Source organism: Arachis ipaensis, chromosome B3 (genome assembly GCF_059453495.1).
Source record: "Arachis ipaensis isolate K30076 ecotype BB chromosome B3, ASM5945349v1, whole genome shotgun sequence".
In the NCBI taxonomy this organism is placed as follows: domain Eukaryota; kingdom Viridiplantae; phylum Streptophyta; class Magnoliopsida; order Fabales; family Fabaceae; genus Arachis; species Arachis ipaensis.
The window spans coordinates 130,244,479-130,263,019 of NC_142438.1; the positions used below are offsets into that span (position 1 = coordinate 130,244,479).

At 43.0% G+C, this 18,541-nt stretch overlaps 1 protein-coding gene across 1 annotated transcript; it reads right to left on the minus strand.

Moving 5' to 3' along the window:
- Positions 1-47: 47 nt before the first annotated feature.
- On the minus strand, positions 48-2,085 carry LOC107633661 (inactive TPR repeat-containing thioredoxin TTL3-like). The gene is made up of 5 exons (XM_088510260.1): positions 1,208-2,085; positions 924-1,119; positions 670-842; positions 258-591; positions 48-164 (listed from the first exon to the last, which is right to left on the minus strand). The coding sequence occupies exons 1-5, from the start codon at positions 2,083-2,085 to the stop codon at positions 48-50; spliced, it is 1,698 nt and encodes a 565-aa protein (XP_088366386.1).
- Between the last annotated feature and the right edge of the window lie 16,456 nt (positions 2,086-18,541).

Sequence of the window (18,541 nt, forward strand, 5' to 3'; positions counted from 1 at the left end):
ACTATCTTCTCATCTAAACTATACCATACAAGTAAGGCCCTGGCTAATTACTTTTTACTGAGTTGCTCTTTGGCCTCCAACAAAGCCCTGCTTACTTCCTCATCTTCCGGTGTCTCTTTTACCAATATTTCATAGTCTTGTATTGCAGCTTCCCATTTTTTCAACTGCAATTTCACCATAAATATATCACAGTTCAATTTCTCTTCTTTTTTTTTTTTATAAAAAACATGGAAATTGAAGTTTAGGAAATTGAATACCTTTGCATTACAATTAGCTCTTCTCAACCTGGCCTTGGTGTAAGATGGGCGCAAACTAAGAGCAGCCGTACAATCTTCCACAGCTTTGTCGTATTGAGCTAAGTTTGCTCTACAAGCAGCTCGGTTGCATAGCAAAACCGAGTTATAAGGATCATGGGCAAGACCCTCTTCATAGGCAGCACAAGCCTCGGAGAATTTCGATTCCTTGAAAAGGTTGTTGCCGTTTGATCTTGCAGCTGCCATGCCTTTCGCCTTCCTCATCACTTTGCTAACCTCCCTGTTATTTGAGTCTAGCCTACCTGCTTCTTGAACTGCTTCTAATGCAGCTTCAAATCTGCCCAACACTTAAGCCATTAAGCACTTAAAAATCAATATTCACCACTGACCACTCTACTTGTTTTAAGACACTAACCTGCCAGCAACCAAATCAACTTGAGCCCGAGTCACCAACAAATTTGCATTGCTTATGGCTCCAAAGAACTTGGTACAATCCTCAACTTTAAACTTTGGACCCTTTGACATTGCTTCGTCTGCATCTTGATGCCTTCGGAGCTTTAAAAATGCTTCTGCTTGCAATGCAAATATCTTCCAGTACAGCCACAACCAGAATCATATCAGCAAATGCACATGCATCATGCATGTATGTGTAAGATAGAAGTTGCTCACCTGTGGAGCGGAATCTGCACCGCATGATATAGCGTTATTAGTCTCCTTGATGAGGTTGTTCCAATCTCCTAACCTGCGAGCCTCGGTGCACTTGTTTAGCTGGAGCTGAAGATTCTTTGCTCTTGCAATCTCTTCTGGATTAACCTCAGGTCCTGCATGTTTATAATGATAAAGGGCCTTATCTGTTTCCCCTAATCTGCAGAAACAAACGAGTGAGTATGACAACACCCTTGTAATTGACAAGTTAGTATCCAACCACATGCACGTTTTCATATCACACTAACCTTGTGTACAAGTTTCCCAATCGATGATGAGCTCTATGGTAATGAGGCTCTATTTGGATGGCTTCTCTACACTCAAACACAGCTTCCAAGAGCCTACCACGTGCAGTTAATGCTGCACTTCTGTTGCTCCTATACGATGCCTTATTCGGATCAAGCGCAATCGCAGCATCATACAAAGCTAAAGCCTCTTCAAACCTCCCATTCTTGTAATCTTCATTTCCCATGATCTTCAACTGCTCTGGATCCATTCTAATAGATAGTGCTCTGCAAAAAGAAGCAGAGTCTTTCTTTTCTATTCTGGCCACATTTTGCTCCGTAGGATTTGTGTTTCTTCCGTTATAAGCAACCGGGTCTGGGTTTTCTTGCCTAATATGTTTGCCCACAGCACTATTGCTTGAATTGGTACTCTGTTGCCTCAGGTTACCTAAATCACCAGCCAGCATGACATTGCTTGATGAAGCTCTAACAAGGGTACTGCTTCCATTGGACTTGTGGTGATCCATGATCATTCTTTCGAGCTCGCCAGATATGCCAACGGCTTCTTGGGGCACCCTCTTTCCTTGAGTGACATAGCCCTCAGCAGGTGAAACTCTTGATGTGCCTCGTACTTTATTTTCGGTCACAGCAAGAGTTGGCTTGTATTGATGAGGCTTGGAGGAGTTAGAACGTGATGAATAATCCTGGGCTTTGGACGTAGTTGTTGGCACCGAAGATGCATCTTTGGAGCCACCTCCATACCTTTTCATGTTTTTTGGGTTCGGTTCCTTCACAAAATTGTTGTCATTGATTTTGGCAATGGGAGTAGAAGTCTCCGAGGTTGTTCCGCGTCTCCAGAATACTAAGCAGCAACCATATTTATGCGGCAATATATCTCCCATCTTCTGGTGATCTTATGTTGAGGATGTTCTATCGATGATTTCTTAAGCTAAAGCAGGAGCTAAGACAAGACAAGAATGGCTGCTTAAATGTCTTGGTCCATAAATGATGAAACAATGAAAACTAATTAATGCAACATGAACAAGGTTATAAATCAGGACTAAACATCTCGAAAAACGGCAACTCCTTCAAGTCTGAATGTCAACAAGAGACGAAATGGCAGGATATATTTATTATCAATGCAATGGAATAAGTGAGTTTGTTAAGAAAAAAGTGAAAACGATAGCAACAGCTGGCTTTTCAGTTTTGTTTGGTGGTGCAGTTTCAATATCCATAGGGATCCTTTACATAATAATCCAGCTTAACGGTCTAAAAACTGTAACACGCATATCATCAAAACTCCTAGCTTATAGCTATGTTGGCCTCTGCCAATAACATCTTTTTCATTCAATCCACCAGAAAAACCTGACTCTTCTATCTGAAATAGGTCGAGCTCCATTTGGACAGGTTGATTCAATGGATTACCAGTAGTTGTTGGTGGAAAAAAAATGGTTTTCAATATTTTCCCATTTATGAAATACATTAAGTACCCGATATGGACCATTAACCTTGTAACACCCTACCATACAGAGTCTTATGCTTAAGTCATAATTCAGAGATGACAAGTTATTACGACCTCTAAAACCAAAATTTAGTACGTTTAGTAGTATGAATAATTGATTATAACTAGGAGCCTTTGTAGAAAAAGGGGTAAACAAAAACCGTAACTCGAAAGCGCAACACTCCGATCGATAACGTAACGAACAGGGATAAGTTAACGCGAGATCATATATATACAAAGAAGTGTCAAAAACAGGAATATCAAGACTCAAAATCCGGCTGCGAAGATAACCGGTCCGAGCATAGCAATATATACATATAATAAAATAAGGAAAACCCCAAAGGAAACCCAAAGGGACACAAATACAGAAATCTATTCTCCAAAATCCCCTCTAGAAGGAGTCATCACAGTTTGTATTATATAATGGAGATAAAAGTATCTATGCAAAACATATAAACCAAAACAGAGCCCCGAGAACAAATATCTTCGCTAATCCGGAAGTCTCCAGCATGCCTTAACGAGAAGCCTCGCGTCCTGCATCTGAAAACCACAAAATACGCATGGGTGAGAACCAGAGGTCCCCAGTACGGTAACAGCTTCCACATATATAATACATAATAATAGAGGAAAGTCGAAGGCAATCCTAGAACTTCCTCCAGATAATATCAAAGCTTATAAACAAACTAAACCGTAAGTGGCAACTGACTAAAGATCCTTCAGTCTAACTAATACTTCCCTTTCCAATTCCTTCAGACCTCCCAACCACCAGCAGGAGTATAATATAGCAAACACAGTTATATCAGACAAGAGATTCACAAATAGGATCGAATAAGGCATTTAGACAATTAGCAAGTAATATGCAGTCAAATAGGCAATCTCAAACAATTCATGTAGTATGCTTATGATGCATGCCTGTCCCTAGTGGCTGATGATATCATCTGTCGGTTATAGAGCCAACCCGACAAGTCCTGGTAGCTAACCATTGGATTGTCCCTCTGTCGCGCATCCCCAACTCGAGTTATACTCATCATAAACTTGATCATAATCATGATTGATATCCATCACCCTCACTGGTGAATATTTACGGGGGCGAGCTCATCCGAGCCTTTCACAGTGCCCGGCCACACTTACGACATAGGGTTAAAAGAGCTTCGAGTCTCAACCTGGAGCACGTGGTGGCTAGCCACTACTTCCTCCCAGGGAAACCCTCATCTCCGATGGTGGAAGTGCAAACATTCACAATTCATTCAACAGCATATATGCATTTATACTTAGCCATAATCATGGCTCCGCCGTAACACGGCAATAATCTAGCCATCTGGCTCACGGTTAAATCCATAACCAGTCAATTCATTAATAATTACGGCCCTTCGGTCCATGGCACAACAATCACTTCCACCGCCATCCTCCGCATCTCACATAATCATCTTTGATCCTCAATGATCATTCATTTTTCCCCTTACTTCACTCGCAAGTTACCACATTTACTAGCCCTTTTTCTCATGCTAGGCATATCATAATGATTCAAGACATAAGTGGTGAGATCGGAGGCTTAGAAGTATGAAATTTGGCTTTTAAAACTCAAAAATCAACTTTGGGATGAAAGCAGGACCACGCGTACGCGCACTCCACGCGCACGCGTGGATGGCCTTAAAACTCATCGACGCGCAAGCGTCATACACGCGAATGCGTGGATTGAAAATTAGCCAAACGACGCGCAAGCGTCAGCCACGCGTACACATGGGTGCTTTTGCGCCCCAGGCACAAAACTGGCACAACTCTAGCACAACTTTCGGGAAAATGGCTGGGCATTTGGTGCAGCGCACCGACGCGCCCGCGCACACAACGCGCACGCGTGGATGGTGCTTTCTCGAAGAACGGCGCGTATGCACCAAGTGCGCCTACGCGCGGGGGTCATTCTGCTAAAAATTTCTAAGTTAAAAGCTGCAAAATTTACAAATTCAACCCCCAATCTTCCGAGGGACATAACTTTCTCATTTTAAATCGTTTTTCACCCGTTCTTCGAACGGCATGGACATCCCGGATCCAATTTCATTTCTAAACAGATTTGGTACAATTCAGAGATCCGTAGTCCAAGTTATATCCCATCAAATTATGCCCAAAAACCGTGTTTTCATACAAAACCATAAGGTGCCATTTTCAAAATAAGCCACTTTCAACTCTTTTCAAAATCAATCAAAATGTACCAAAATCAATGGTGCACGAAATTGTGATGTCCAGGCTCAAACAATCCCTGGCAACGTGAGCAACTTGGTACGTGCAATCGTGATTACACTTTGATTATGTAAAATTCATGGCTCTTTCTTTCCCTGGCAATGGCGCCAAGAACATGGTGCCAATACCATGGTTCACAATTTCGATACAACTAACCAGCAAGTGCACTGGGTCGTCCAAGTAATACCTTACGTGAGTAAGGGTCGAATCCCACGGAGATTGTTGGTATGAAGCAAGCTATGGTCACCTTGCAAATCTCAGTCAGGCAGATATAAATTGATAATGGTGTTTTCGAATATTAATTAATAAAATAGGGATAGGGATACTTATGTAAATCATTGGTAGGAATTTCAGATAAGCGAATGGAGATGCTTTTCGTTCCTCTGAACCTCTGCTTTCCTGCTATCTTCATCCAATCAGTCTTACTCCTTTCCATGGCTGGCTTTATGCAAGGGCATCACCGTTGTCAGTGGCTACATCCCCTCCTCTCATTGAATAATATGCTCACGCACCCTGTCACGGCACGGCTATTCATCTGTCGGTTCTCGATCATGCTGGAATAGGATTCACCCTCCTTTTGCGTCTGTCACTAACGCCCAGCACTCGCGAGTTTGAAGCTCGTCACAGTCATTCAATCATTGAATCCTACTCGGAATACCACAGACAAGGTTTAGACTTTCCGAATTCTCTTGAATGCCGCCATCATTCTAGCTTACACCACGAAGATTCTGGTTAGGAGATCTAAGAGATATTCATTCTAGCTTATTTCATGTAGAACGGAAGTGTTTGTCAGGCACGTGTTCATAGGGGAGAATGGTGATGAGCGTCACACATAATCATCACCTTCATCACGTTCTTGGGTGCGAATTGATATCTTAGAAGCGAAATAAGATGAATTGAATAGAAAACAGTAGTACTTTGCATTAATCTTTGAGGAACAGCAGAGCTCCACACCTTAATCTATGGAGTGTAGAAACTCTACCGTATGAAAATACATAAGTGAAGGTCCAGGCATGGCCGTGTGGCCAGCCCCCATGGTCTAAGAACAATGCATTCCAAGATGGTCAAAAAGACGTCTAATACAATAGAGAAAGGTCCTATTTATAATAAACTAGCTACTAGGGTTTACATGAGTAAGTAATTGATGCATAAATCCACTTCCTGGGCTCACTTGGTGTGTGTTTGGGCTGAGCTTAAGTGTTGCACGTGTAGAGGTCCTTCTTGGAGTTGAACGCCAGCTTTTGTGCCAGTTTGGGCGTTCAACTCTGGTTTTGGCTCCTTTTCTGGCGCTGGACGCCAGATTTGGGTAGAGAGCTGGCGTTGAACGCCTGTTTACGTCGTCTATTCTTGGCCAAAGTATAGACTATTATATATTGCTGGAAAGCCCTGGATGTCTACTTTCCAACTCAATTGGAAGCGCGCCATTTCGAGTTCTGTAGCTCCAGAAAATCCACTTTGAGTGCAGGGAGGTTAGAATCCAACAGCATCAGCAGTCCTTCTTCAACCTCTGAATCTGATTTTTGCTCAAGTCCCTCAATTTCAGCCAGAAAATACCTGAAATCACAGAAAAATACACAAACTCATAGTAAAGTCCAGAAATGTGAATTTAATATAAAAACTAATGAAAACATCCCTAAAAGTAACTAGATTCTACTAAAAACATACTAAAAACAATGTCAAAAAGCGTATAAATTATCCGCTCATCACAACACCAAACTTAAATTGTTGCTTGTCCCCAAGCAACTGAAAATCAAATAGGATAAAAAGAAGAGAATATACTATAAATTCCAAACTATCAATGAAACAGAGCTTCAATCATATGAGCGGGACTTATAGCTTTTTGCCTCTTAAATAGTTTTGGCATCTCACTTTATCCATTGAAGTTTAGAATGATTGGCATCTATAGGAACTTCAGATTTCGAATAGTGTTATTGACTCTCCTAGTTCAGTATGATGATTCTTGAACACAGCTTCTTTATGAGTCTTGGCCGTGGCCCTAAGCACTTTGTTTTCCAGTATTACCACCGGATACATAAATGCCACAGACACATAACTGGGTGAACCTTTTCAGATTGTGACTCAGCTTTGCTAAAGTCCCCAATTAGAGGTGTCCAGGGTTCTTAAGCACACTCTTTTTTTGCTTTGGATCTTGACTTTAACCGCTCAGTCTCAAGTTTTCACTTGACACCTACACGCCACAAGCACATGGTTAGGGACAGCTTGGTTTAGCCGCTTAGACCAGGATTTTATTCATTTTAGGCCCTCCTATCCACTGATGCTCAAAGCCTTGGGATCCTTTTTATTGCCCTTGCCTTTTGGTTTTAAGGGTTATTGGCTTTTTGCTCTTGCCTCTTGGTTTTAAGAGCTTTTGGCTTTTTCTGCTTGCTTTTTATTTTTATTTTTTTTTCGCCTATTTTTTTTTCTGCAAGTTTTGTTCTTTGCTGCTTTTTCTTGCTTCAAGAATCATTTTTATGATTTTTCAGATTATCAAATAACATGTCTCCTAGTCATCATTCTTTCAAGAGCCAACATATTTAACATTCTTAAACAACAATTTCAAAAGACATATGCACTGTTCAAGCATACATTCAGAAAACAAGAAGCATTGTCACCACATCAATATAATTAAACTAAGTTCAAGGATAAATTCGAAACTCATGTACTTCTTGTTCTTTTGAATTAAAACATTTTTCCTTTAAGAGAGGTGATGGATTCATAGGACATTTATAACTTTAAGACAAAGTCACTACTACTAATGATCATGTAATGAAGACACAAACATAGATAAGCACATAACATAGAAAACGAAAAACAGAGAAAGTAAGAACAAGGAATGAATCCACCTTAGTGATGGTGGCGTTTCCTTCTTGAGGAACCAATGATGTCCTTGAGCTCTTCTATGTCTCTTCCTTGTCTTTGTTGCTCCTCCCTCATTGCTTTTTGATCTTCTCTTATTTCATGAAGCATGATGGAGTGCTCTTGATGTTCCACCATTAGTTGTCCCTTATTGGAACTCAATTCTCCTAGGGAGGTGTTGATTTGCTCCCAATAATTTTGTGGAGGAAAGTGCATTTGAGGCATCTCCGGGATCTCATGGAAATGAGTTTCTTGCGCCTCTTGAGCTCCATGACTGGGCTCTCTTGCTTGCTCCATCTTTTTCTTAGTGATGGGCTTGTCCTCTTTAATGAGGATATCTCCCTCTATGCCAATCCCAGCCGAATTGCATAGGTGGCAGATGAGGTGAGGAAAGGCTAACCTTGCCATAGTGGAGGACTTGTCAGCCACCTTGTAGAGTTCTTGAGGTATAATCTCATGAACTTCCACCTCTTCTCCAATCATGATGCTATGGATCATGATGGCCCGGTCTATAGTAACTTCAGACTGGTTGCTAGTGGGAATGATTGCGCATTGAATGAACTCCAACCATCCTCTAGCTACAGGCTTGAGGTCCAATCTTCTTAGTTGAACCGGCTTGCCTTTGGAGTCAATCTTCCATTGAGCTCCTTCTACACATATGTCCATAAGGACTTGGTCCAACCTTTGATTAAAGTTGACCCTTCTAGTGTAGGGGCGTTCATCTCCTTGCATCATGGGCAAGTTAAACGCCAACCTCACATTTTCCGGACTAAAATCTAAGTATTTCCCCCGAACCATTGTAACATAGTTCTTTGGATCCGGGTTCTTACTTTGATCATGGTTCTTGGTGATCCATGCATTGGCATAGAACTCTTGAACCATTAGGATGCCGACTTGTTGGATGGGATTTGTTAGAACTTCCCAACCTCTTCTTTGAATTTCATGTCGGATCTCCGGATACTCATTTATTTTGAGTTTGAAAGGGACCTCAGGGATCACCTTCTTCTTGGCCACAACATCATAGAAGTGGTCTTGATGGGCTTTGGAGATGAACCTTTCCATCTCCCATGACTCGGATGTGGAAGCTTTTGTCTTCCCTTTCCCTCTTCTAGAGGATTCTCCGGTCTTAGATGCCATCAATGGTAATGGAAAAATAAAAAAGCTATGCTTTTACCACACCAAACTTAGAATATTGCTCGCCCTCGAGCAATAAACAAAAGAATAGAAGAAGAAGAAATATGGAGAGGGAGAGGGAGATTTGGTTTCGGCCAAGAGGAGTGTAGAGGGGTGTGTTGTGTGAATTTGATGAAGAATGGAGGGCTTTATATAGGGAAGGGAGGGGGGAAAGGTTTCGGCCATATGGGTGGGTTTGGGTGGGAAATTGGTTTTGAATTTTTGAAGGTAGGTGGGGTTTATGAGGTAGGTTTATGGGGAAGAGTGGATGGATGTGAGTGGTGAAGAGGTGATGGGGAAGAGAGTTTGAGGTGATTGGTGAAGGGTTTTTTGGGGAAGAGTGTTTATGGGGTTGTGTGAAAGAGAGTGGTGAGAAGAAGTGAGTGGAGGTAGGTGGGGATCCTGTGGGGTCCACAGATCCTGAGTGGATCCTGTGGGGTCCACAGATCCTGAGGTGTTCAAGGATTTACATCCCTGCACCCATTAGGCATGTAAAAATGCCTTTGTACACAACTCTGGGCGTTCAGCGCCAGGTTGGTGGCCATTTTGGGCGTTCAACGCCCATTTGTGTGCCATTTCTGGTGTTGAACGCCAGAACCATGCCTGTTCTGGCGTTCAGCACCCAGAAGCTGCCCATTTTGGGCGTTCAGCGCCAGAACCATGCTCTGTTCTGGCGCTGAACGCCAGACAGATGCTCCTCCAGGGTGTGATTTTTCTTCTGCTGTTTTTGATTCCATTTTCAATTTTTATATTTATTTTGTGACTCCACATGATCATGAACCTACAAAGACATATAACTAAGGAAAATATAGTTAGATAAATAAAAATTGGGTTGCCTCCCAACAAGCGCTTCTTTAATGTCAATAGCTTGACAGTGGGCTCTCATGGAGCCTCACAGATGTGCAGAGCTTTGTTGAGACTCTCCAACACCAAACTTAGAGTTTGGATATGGGATTTCAACACCAAACTTAGATTTTGGTTGTGGCCTCCCAACACCAAACTTAGAGTTTGACTGTGGGGGCTCTGGTTGACTCTGCTTCGAGAGAAGCTTTTTCTGCTTCCTCTCCATGGTTGCAGAAGGAGATCCTTGAGTTTTAAACACAAGGGAGTCCTCATTCCATTGAAGGACTATTTCACCTCTGTCAACATCAATCACAGCTCTTGCTATGGCCAGGAAAGGTCTTCCTAGGATGATGGATTCATCCTCTTCCTTTCCAGTATCCAGGACTATGAAATCAGCAGGGATGTAAAGGCCTTCAACCTTTACTAACACGACTTCCGACTTAACGCATCCGCCACTACATTCGCCTTTCCCGGATGGTAATTCAACTCAAAGTCATAGTCCTTCAATAATTTCATCCACCTCCTTTGCCTCATATTAAGCTCTTTCTGGTCAAAGAGATATTTCAAGCTCATGTGGTCAGATAAGACTTGGAACTTAACCCCATAGAGATAATGCCTCCACACCTTCAAGGCAAACACAACCGCAGCAAGTTCCAAATCGTGCATAGGGTAACTAACTTCGTGAGGTCTCAACTGTCGCGAGGCATAAGCCACCACATTATGATGCTGCATCAGCACGCACCCTAGACCCTTTAGTGAGGCATCACAGTACACCTCAAAAGGCTCGTTCGGCTCAGGTAACACTAACACAGGTGTAGTGGTCAACTTTTTCTTCAATGTCTGAAAGCTTTCCTCGCACTCAGGAGTCCAAACAAACTGAGTGTCTTTGCGGGTTAACTTTGTCAACGGCAAGGCTAATTGCGAAAAGCCTTTGATGAACCTTCGGTAATAGCTAGCTAAACCTAGAAAACTCCTTATCTCAGTTACTGTGGTTGGTTGCTTACAATCCATCACAGCCTCCACCTTAGTTGGATCTATGGCTATTCCCTTCTTACTCACCACGTGACCCAAAAACTTCACCTCACTCTTCCATAACTCACACTTAGACAGTTTCGCATAGAGTTTCTTCTCCTTCAAAATCTGCAACACGGTCCGCAAGTGTTCCGCATGCTCCTCTTCAATCTTGGAGTAAATTAGTATATCGTCGACGAAGACAACAACAAATTTATCCAGAAACGGACGGAACACTCTATTCATGTAATCCATAAACACTGCAGGAGCGTTCGTCAACCCAAAAAACATTACAGTATACTCGTAATGACCATAACGAGTCCTGAAAGCGGTCTTAGGGATATCCTCACCCCTCACCTTTATCTAGTGATAACCGGATCGCAAATCGATCTTGGAGAAAACCCCAGCTCCTTGTAACTGATCCATGAGGTCATCAATTCTCGGCAATGGGTACTTATTCTTTATGGTGACCTTGTTCAGCTGCCTGTAATCCACACAGAGCCGCATACTTCCATCTTTCTTCTTTACCAGTAACACTGGAGCACCCCACGGGGAAACACTTGGTCGGATAAAGTTCTTACCCAACAATTCCTCTAACTGAGACTTTAGCTCGGCCATTTCTAATAGTGACATTCTATAAGGAGCACTTGAGATTGGTCCCGCCCCAGGCACCAATTCAATAGCAAACTCGACCTCTCGGTTAGGTGGAAATTCATCAATGTCATCGGGAAACACTTCCGGAAACTCATACACTACCGAAATCTGATCCAACCTTTGGTCATCACCCGAAACACCCGCGGTTAACAACAGGATACCCTGACATTCGATTCTGGAACAGTTCACCATCATCGAATTCAAGTAATAATTATTCACCACGATCGGCCCTTCCGTATCCTCCGGCATAAAGTACACCGACTTTGTAGAACAATCAAGCAGGACATGGTTCTCAGATAACCAGTCCAATCCCAAGATAAGATCAAGACCGATCATCGGTAAGCAGATTAAACTATGGATAAAATCACGCTGCTTGAACCTAAACGAAACTTTCGGGCATCCTAGCCTAGTTACCATGGCTTCATGGGTAGCATTATACACTTTTAGGTCATAACCTAAGGTTACGATCTTCAATCCTAACTCATGGGCTTTCTCAAATGCAATGAATGAATGCGATGCTCCCGAATCAAATAAAGCATTTAAAGTTTGACCAGCCATTTCACAGTTACCTCGAATGAGTGTCTCGGATCCCTCTGCACCCACAGCTGAGGTGGTGAACACCCAACCAGTTTGTTGTGCTTTCCGAGCACCTTGCTTCTGCCGCTTCAGACAACTTGCGGCTTTATGCCCCGCCTTTCCACAAGTGTAGCACAAACCCCATCCGGCCTTGTATGGTACTCCCGGATGGTGACTTTCACACCTAGTACAAGCTTGATCATTCTGAGGCTGCTTCCCAAACCTTTTCCCTTGGGAGTAGTTGTTGTTGGGCCTCCTAAAGGAACCTCCCTTCTTGAAAGGCGGACCTCTAGGTGCAAAACTCTTCCCTCGGTTCTGGGAAAATGATCCTTTGTGACTTCCTTTTTAAGTGGCTGCCCTCTTCACACACTCTTCAGCAACCCTACACTTGTTCACCAACTCGGAGAAAGTCCTAATCTCCATTGGCCCCACCGAACCGAAAATATCGCTCCGGAGTTCTCATTCGTACTTAACACACTTCCATTCCTCATATTCCACCGGAGTCCCTTGACACATACGAGAGAATCTGAACAGCTCCTCAAACTTGTCAGTATACTCAGATACGGACATAGTACCCTGCTTCAGCTGCAACAATTCAAGCTCTTTGGCCGTCCTAGCAGAAGTCGGAAAGTACTTTTTATAGAACTCCTCTTGGAAGACATCCCAGGTGATATAATCATTACCCTGCTGCAGGAGGCGTCGGATACCCTACCACCAATGCGACTTTTCACCAATGAGCAAATAGGTAGCGAACTCCACACGCTGCCCTTCAGGTACCACCTGCGCTTGCAGTGCTCGTTCCATAGCCTGAAACCATGTATCGGCTTCAGTCGGGCTAGTAGTTCCCTTGAACTTCGGGGGATTAACCTTCAAAAAGTTCGCCAGTGTCATCGGGCCCTGAACTCCACCTCCGTCATTACCATGGTTGTTCATCTGTTGACCAAGAGCCTCAGCAGTGGCTTGCATAGCAGCACCCATGTTCTCCAGCGCAGTCATAAAGTTCACCGGGTCATTAGGGTTATTCTCCGGCGCACGAGCATTATTACGACTCCTCCCACGACCCCTACCGCGTCCACGAGGCGCCATCTGGTTCCTATATACACCAAACAATCGATATTAAGTTGATCAGTCTCAATATCGGAAGTCTAGTACTTCAAAGTCCCAAATGTATGCTCATGAACGTTTATGCCAATTATATCAAGTAGATATACTAACAGCACATAACACACATACAGAGAATGCACAGAAGCATAGTCAGTCCGTCCCTCAGGCTCTACAGGAACGAACTGCTCTGATACCATAATGTAACACCCTACCATACAGAGTCTTATGCTTAAGTCATAATTCAGAGATGGCAAGGTATTACGACTTCTAAAACCAAAATTTAGTACGTTTAGTAGTATGAATAATTGATTATAACTAGGAGCCTTTGTAGAAAAAGGGGTAAACAAAAACTGTAACTCGAAAGTGCAACACTCCGATCGATAACGTAACGAACAGGGATAAGCTAACGCGAGATCATATATATACAAAGGAGTGTCAAAAACAGGAATATCAAGACTCAAAATTCGGCTGCGAAGATAACCGGTCCGAGCATAGCAATATATACATATAATAAAATAAGGAAAACCCCAAAGGAAACCCAAAGGGACACAAATACAGAAATCTATTCTCCAAAATCCCCTCTAGAAGGAGTCATCACAGTTTGTATTATATAATGGAGAAAAAAGTATCTATACAAAACATATAAACCAAAACAGAGCCCCGAGAACAAATATCTTCGCTAATCCGGAAGTCTCCAGCATGCCTTAACGAGAAGCCTCGCGTCCTGCATCTGAAAACCACAAAATCCGCATGGGTGAGAACTAGAGGTCCCCAGCACGGTAACAGCTTCCACATATATAATACATAATAATAGAGGAAAGCCGAAGGCAATCCTAGAACTTCCTCCAGATAATATCAAAGCTTATAAACAAACTAAACCGTAAGTGGCAACTAACTAAAGATCCTTCAGTCTAACTAATACTTCCCTTTCCAATTCCTTCAGACCTCCCAACCACCAGCAGGAGTATAATATAGCAAACACAGTTATATCAGACAAGAGATTCACAAATAGGATCGACTAAGGCATTTAGACAATTAGCAAGTAATATGCAGTCAAATAGGCAATCTCAAATAATTCATGTAGTATGCTTATGATGCATGCCTGTCTCTAGTGGCTGATGATATCATCTGTCGGTTATAGAGCCAACCCGACAAGTCCTGGTAGCTAACCATTGGATTGTCCCTCTGTCGCGCATCCCCAACTCGAGTTATACTCATCATAAACTTGATCATAATCATGATCCATATCCATCACCCTCACTGGTGAATATTTACGGGGGCGAGCTCATCCGGGCCTTTCACAGTACCCGGCCACACTTACGACATAGGGTCAAAAGAGCTTCGAGTCTCAACTTGGAGCACGTGGTGGCTAGCCACTGCTTCCTCCCAGGAAAACCCTCATCTCCGATGGTGGAAGTGCAAACATTCACAATTCATTCAACAGCATATATGCATTTATACTTAGCCATAATCATGGCTCCGCCGTAACACGGCAATAATCTAGCCATCCGGCTCACGATTAAATCCATAACCAGCCAATTTATTAACAATTACGGCCCTTCGGCCCATGGCACAACAATCACTTCCACCGCAATCCTCCGCATCTCACATAATCATCTTTGATCCTCAATGATCATTCATTTTTCCCCTTGATTCACTCGCAAGTTACCACATTCACTAGCCCTTTTTCTCATGCTAGGCATATCATAATGATTCAAGACATAAGTGGTGAGATCAGAGGCTTAGAAGTATGAAATTTGGCTTTTAAAACTCAAAAATCAACTTTGGGATGTAAACAGGGCCACGCGTACGCGCACTCCACGCGCACGCGTGGATGGCCTTAAAACTCATCGACGCGCAAGCGTCATACGCGCGAACGCGCGGATTGAAAATTAGCCAAACGACGCGCAAGCGTCAGCCACGCGTACGCGTGGGTGCTCTTGCGCCCCAGGCACAAAACTGGCACAACTCTGGCACAACTCTCGGGAAAATTGCTGGGCATTTGGTGCAGCGCACCGATGCACCCGCGCACACCACGCGCACGCGTGGATGGTGCTTTCTCGAAGAACGGCGCGTATGCGCCAAGTGCGCCTACGCGCGGGGGGTCATTCTGCTAAAAATTTTCTAAGTTAAAAGCTGCAGAATTTACAAATTCAACCCCCAATCTTCCGACGGACATAACTTTCTCATTTTAAATCATTTTTCACCCGTTCTTCGAACGGCATGGACATCCCGGATCCAATTTCATTTCTAAATAGATTTGGTACAATTCAGAGATCCGTAGTCCAAGTTATATCCCGTCAAAGTATGCCCAAAAACCGTTTTCATACAAAATCATAAGGTGCCATTTTCAAAACAAGCCACTTTCAACTCTTTTCAAAATCAATCAAAACATGCCAATTTCATCCCTTTTCTTTGAAATCAATCAAAATGTACCAAAATCAACATCAAGCCATCCTCAACTCACACATTAACATTTTACCAAATTTTCCAAAATCACCATCCAATCATTTTAACACTTCTCAATCAAATGGCTAAAGGACAAACACAATATCATGTCATACATCCTCCCTCACCCCAATTTCCAATAATACCATTTTCAATCAACCATCATTATACATAATCAACATCATACTCACCATCAACATGGTATCACCCATCAATTCAACCTCAATCATCCATCAAGCATATATCATAACATGCATTTCTCATATATCACACAATCAAGGCATCAATATTCATAATCACATATATGATCACATCATATATCTCAATCATTCAACAACATCAATAATTCAATGCCTATCTTAGGGCCTCTAGCCTAAGTATTTCCTACCACATTACATATTAGATACGGAAAACCGAAACCATACCTTAGCCGATTTTCCACGCTCAACCGGAGCACTTCCAAACCACTTGTCCACAAGCTCTCAAGGTATCAACACCTCTAAAAACAGATTTTATCACACAAAACTCTTTTCCAAGCTTTCCAAAATCACCAATCAAGCTCCAATATTCACACATACACAACCTAAGCCACAATCATCATATCCATACACAACATCTCAATACCCAAACATCATAGAACAACAATTTACACTAGGGTTAAGAATCTTACCACACACAAGGTCCAAAGAGATAAGATTAACCTTCTCCTTCAAGAGAGTTGGGTCCTATAACATCAAAGAACCCAAAATCTCAACATTTCACCCATGAAACTCGAAAACAAGGGCTGGAATCTCGAAGAGCAAAACGTGGCTTACCTCAAGATTAATTATATGGGTTTTGTAGAGCTCTCTACGGTGAGCACGTGGCCGCAAACGGTGCGGCAATCGGAGCTCTAGATCAAAAGTTATGGTGGTTTGAAGATCAACCAAGGGAGAGAACTTGAGAGAGTGTTCTTCCCTTCATGGCCTCCATTTCAGCGTGTGTGTGTAACAAATGAGGAGAGAGAGTGCTGAAAACTAGGGTTTTGATTTAGTTTAGTTGGGCCAAGGGCCCACTTTGGGTCCAATTGGACCGGTTTGGCCCGTTCGGTCCAATCTTGGTCCGTTTTCTATAAAATTGGTACCAAAATTCTCGTCCCAATCTCCTCTATCATATTAAGCCATAAAAATAATATTTTTGGCTTTTCTAGAATAAATTCTCATTTATGGGTTAATTAGCCATTAATTAACCATGTCTTACAAACCTCGGCCCAGAAAGCAATAAAGTCGGCGTTATCCACATTCCTAAAACGTCGGATAAGACCAGGTAAAAGATCCTGAAAACAACCACTCCAGAAAAGGCCGAGAATATCTCGGAGGCCAACCTCTTAACGGGAGGAATCTCCACTTTAAAAAGACTTGAAGAGGATGACATAGGGAGAACACACAGCATCACTACTTCTTTCTTTTTCCTTTACTTTATCCGCAATTCATTTTAAAAGATCTCTTCTGACTTGGGCGTCGGAGATTCTTTTGCAGGTGTTCCACCCACGGTATTTTGAAGACAGCCGACCTATACCTCACCTTGACGAACAGCAGCACCATTCACCTGTGATTACCAAAAGCTCGGATTGCAGGAAGGTCAGCTTGGATTACTCGGATGGAACATTTGGCGCCCACCGTGGGGCCCGAACAAGTGGGAACCCCACTAAGCCTAACACTCCTTATATTCTCTTCGCAGTTCTTTTTGCTCTCCTTTTTTCAGGGTTACTCAAACCTCAAAGGATGGCAGACAACGGAGTTCAACAACCCACGCAAGCATAGCTTCTGGCTCAGATAGCCGAGCTCCAGGCGGAGGTTCGAAGAATAGCCGAGTTGTCGTCTAACAACCGAGATGGAAAACATGATGCAGGGGACCCCAAAGGCTCAAACCAGAACGGCGGGAACACCCAAAAGCTCGTACCCCCAAAAGAGAAGCTGACCATAGACAATCCCTTCTCAGAAGACATCACGAAATTCCAAATGCCACAAAACTTCGTGCTGCCAACTACCCTTGACCCATACAGGGGGTTTGGTGATCCGCGCATTCATATCAGGAAGTTTCAATCTATGATGTTTTTTAATGGCGCTTCTGAACCCATACTTTGCCGAGCTTTTCCTACTTATTTAGATAGTCCTGCATTACTCTGGTTTTCTAAGTTGTCTGCAGGTTTGATTTTCTCTTTTGAACGGCTAGCAAGATCTTTCATCGATTACTTCGCCGCGTCAAGGATATATGTGCACGGGTCGGATTATCTAAGCACCATCAAGCAAGGGCAGCATGAGAGCTTAAAATACTACATGACGCGCTTTGCAGAGGTGACCATGGAAATCCCAGATTTGAGTCCAGAAGTCCACCTCCATGCCCTCAAAAGCGGCCTCAGACCAGGAAAGTTCCAAGAAACAATTGTGGTAACAAAACCAAAAACATTGGATGAATTCAGAGAGAAGGCCGCAGGACAAATGGAGGTTGAGGAACTCCGGGAAGCCCGGAAGACGGACAAACATGAAACCAAAAGGGAGGAAGACAAAGCCCTCAGGTCAACAAGCAACAAAGAACTCAAAAAGCCTTTCAAGCTTACCCCGAAGTTTGATAACTATACCCGATTCAATACAAAGAGAGAAGACATTATAAAAGAAATCCTACATGCAAAGATAGTAAAACCTCTAATCAGGGCCGGTAATTATCAAGATCAAAGGTTCGTTTACAAAACAAAACATTGTGCCTTCCATCAGAAGTTCGGCCACACGACAGACGACTGTGTTGCGGCAAAAGACCTACTGGAACGATTGGCAAGGCAAGGACCATTAGACAAATACATTGATGGAAGAAGGAGCAGAGGAGAAAACAAGGTACCGGGAACAACTGGTCAAGGGACAGAGGAAAATGACAAAAGACACTGGGCAAACTCAAGCCAGCCACGAGGAGTCATAAATTGC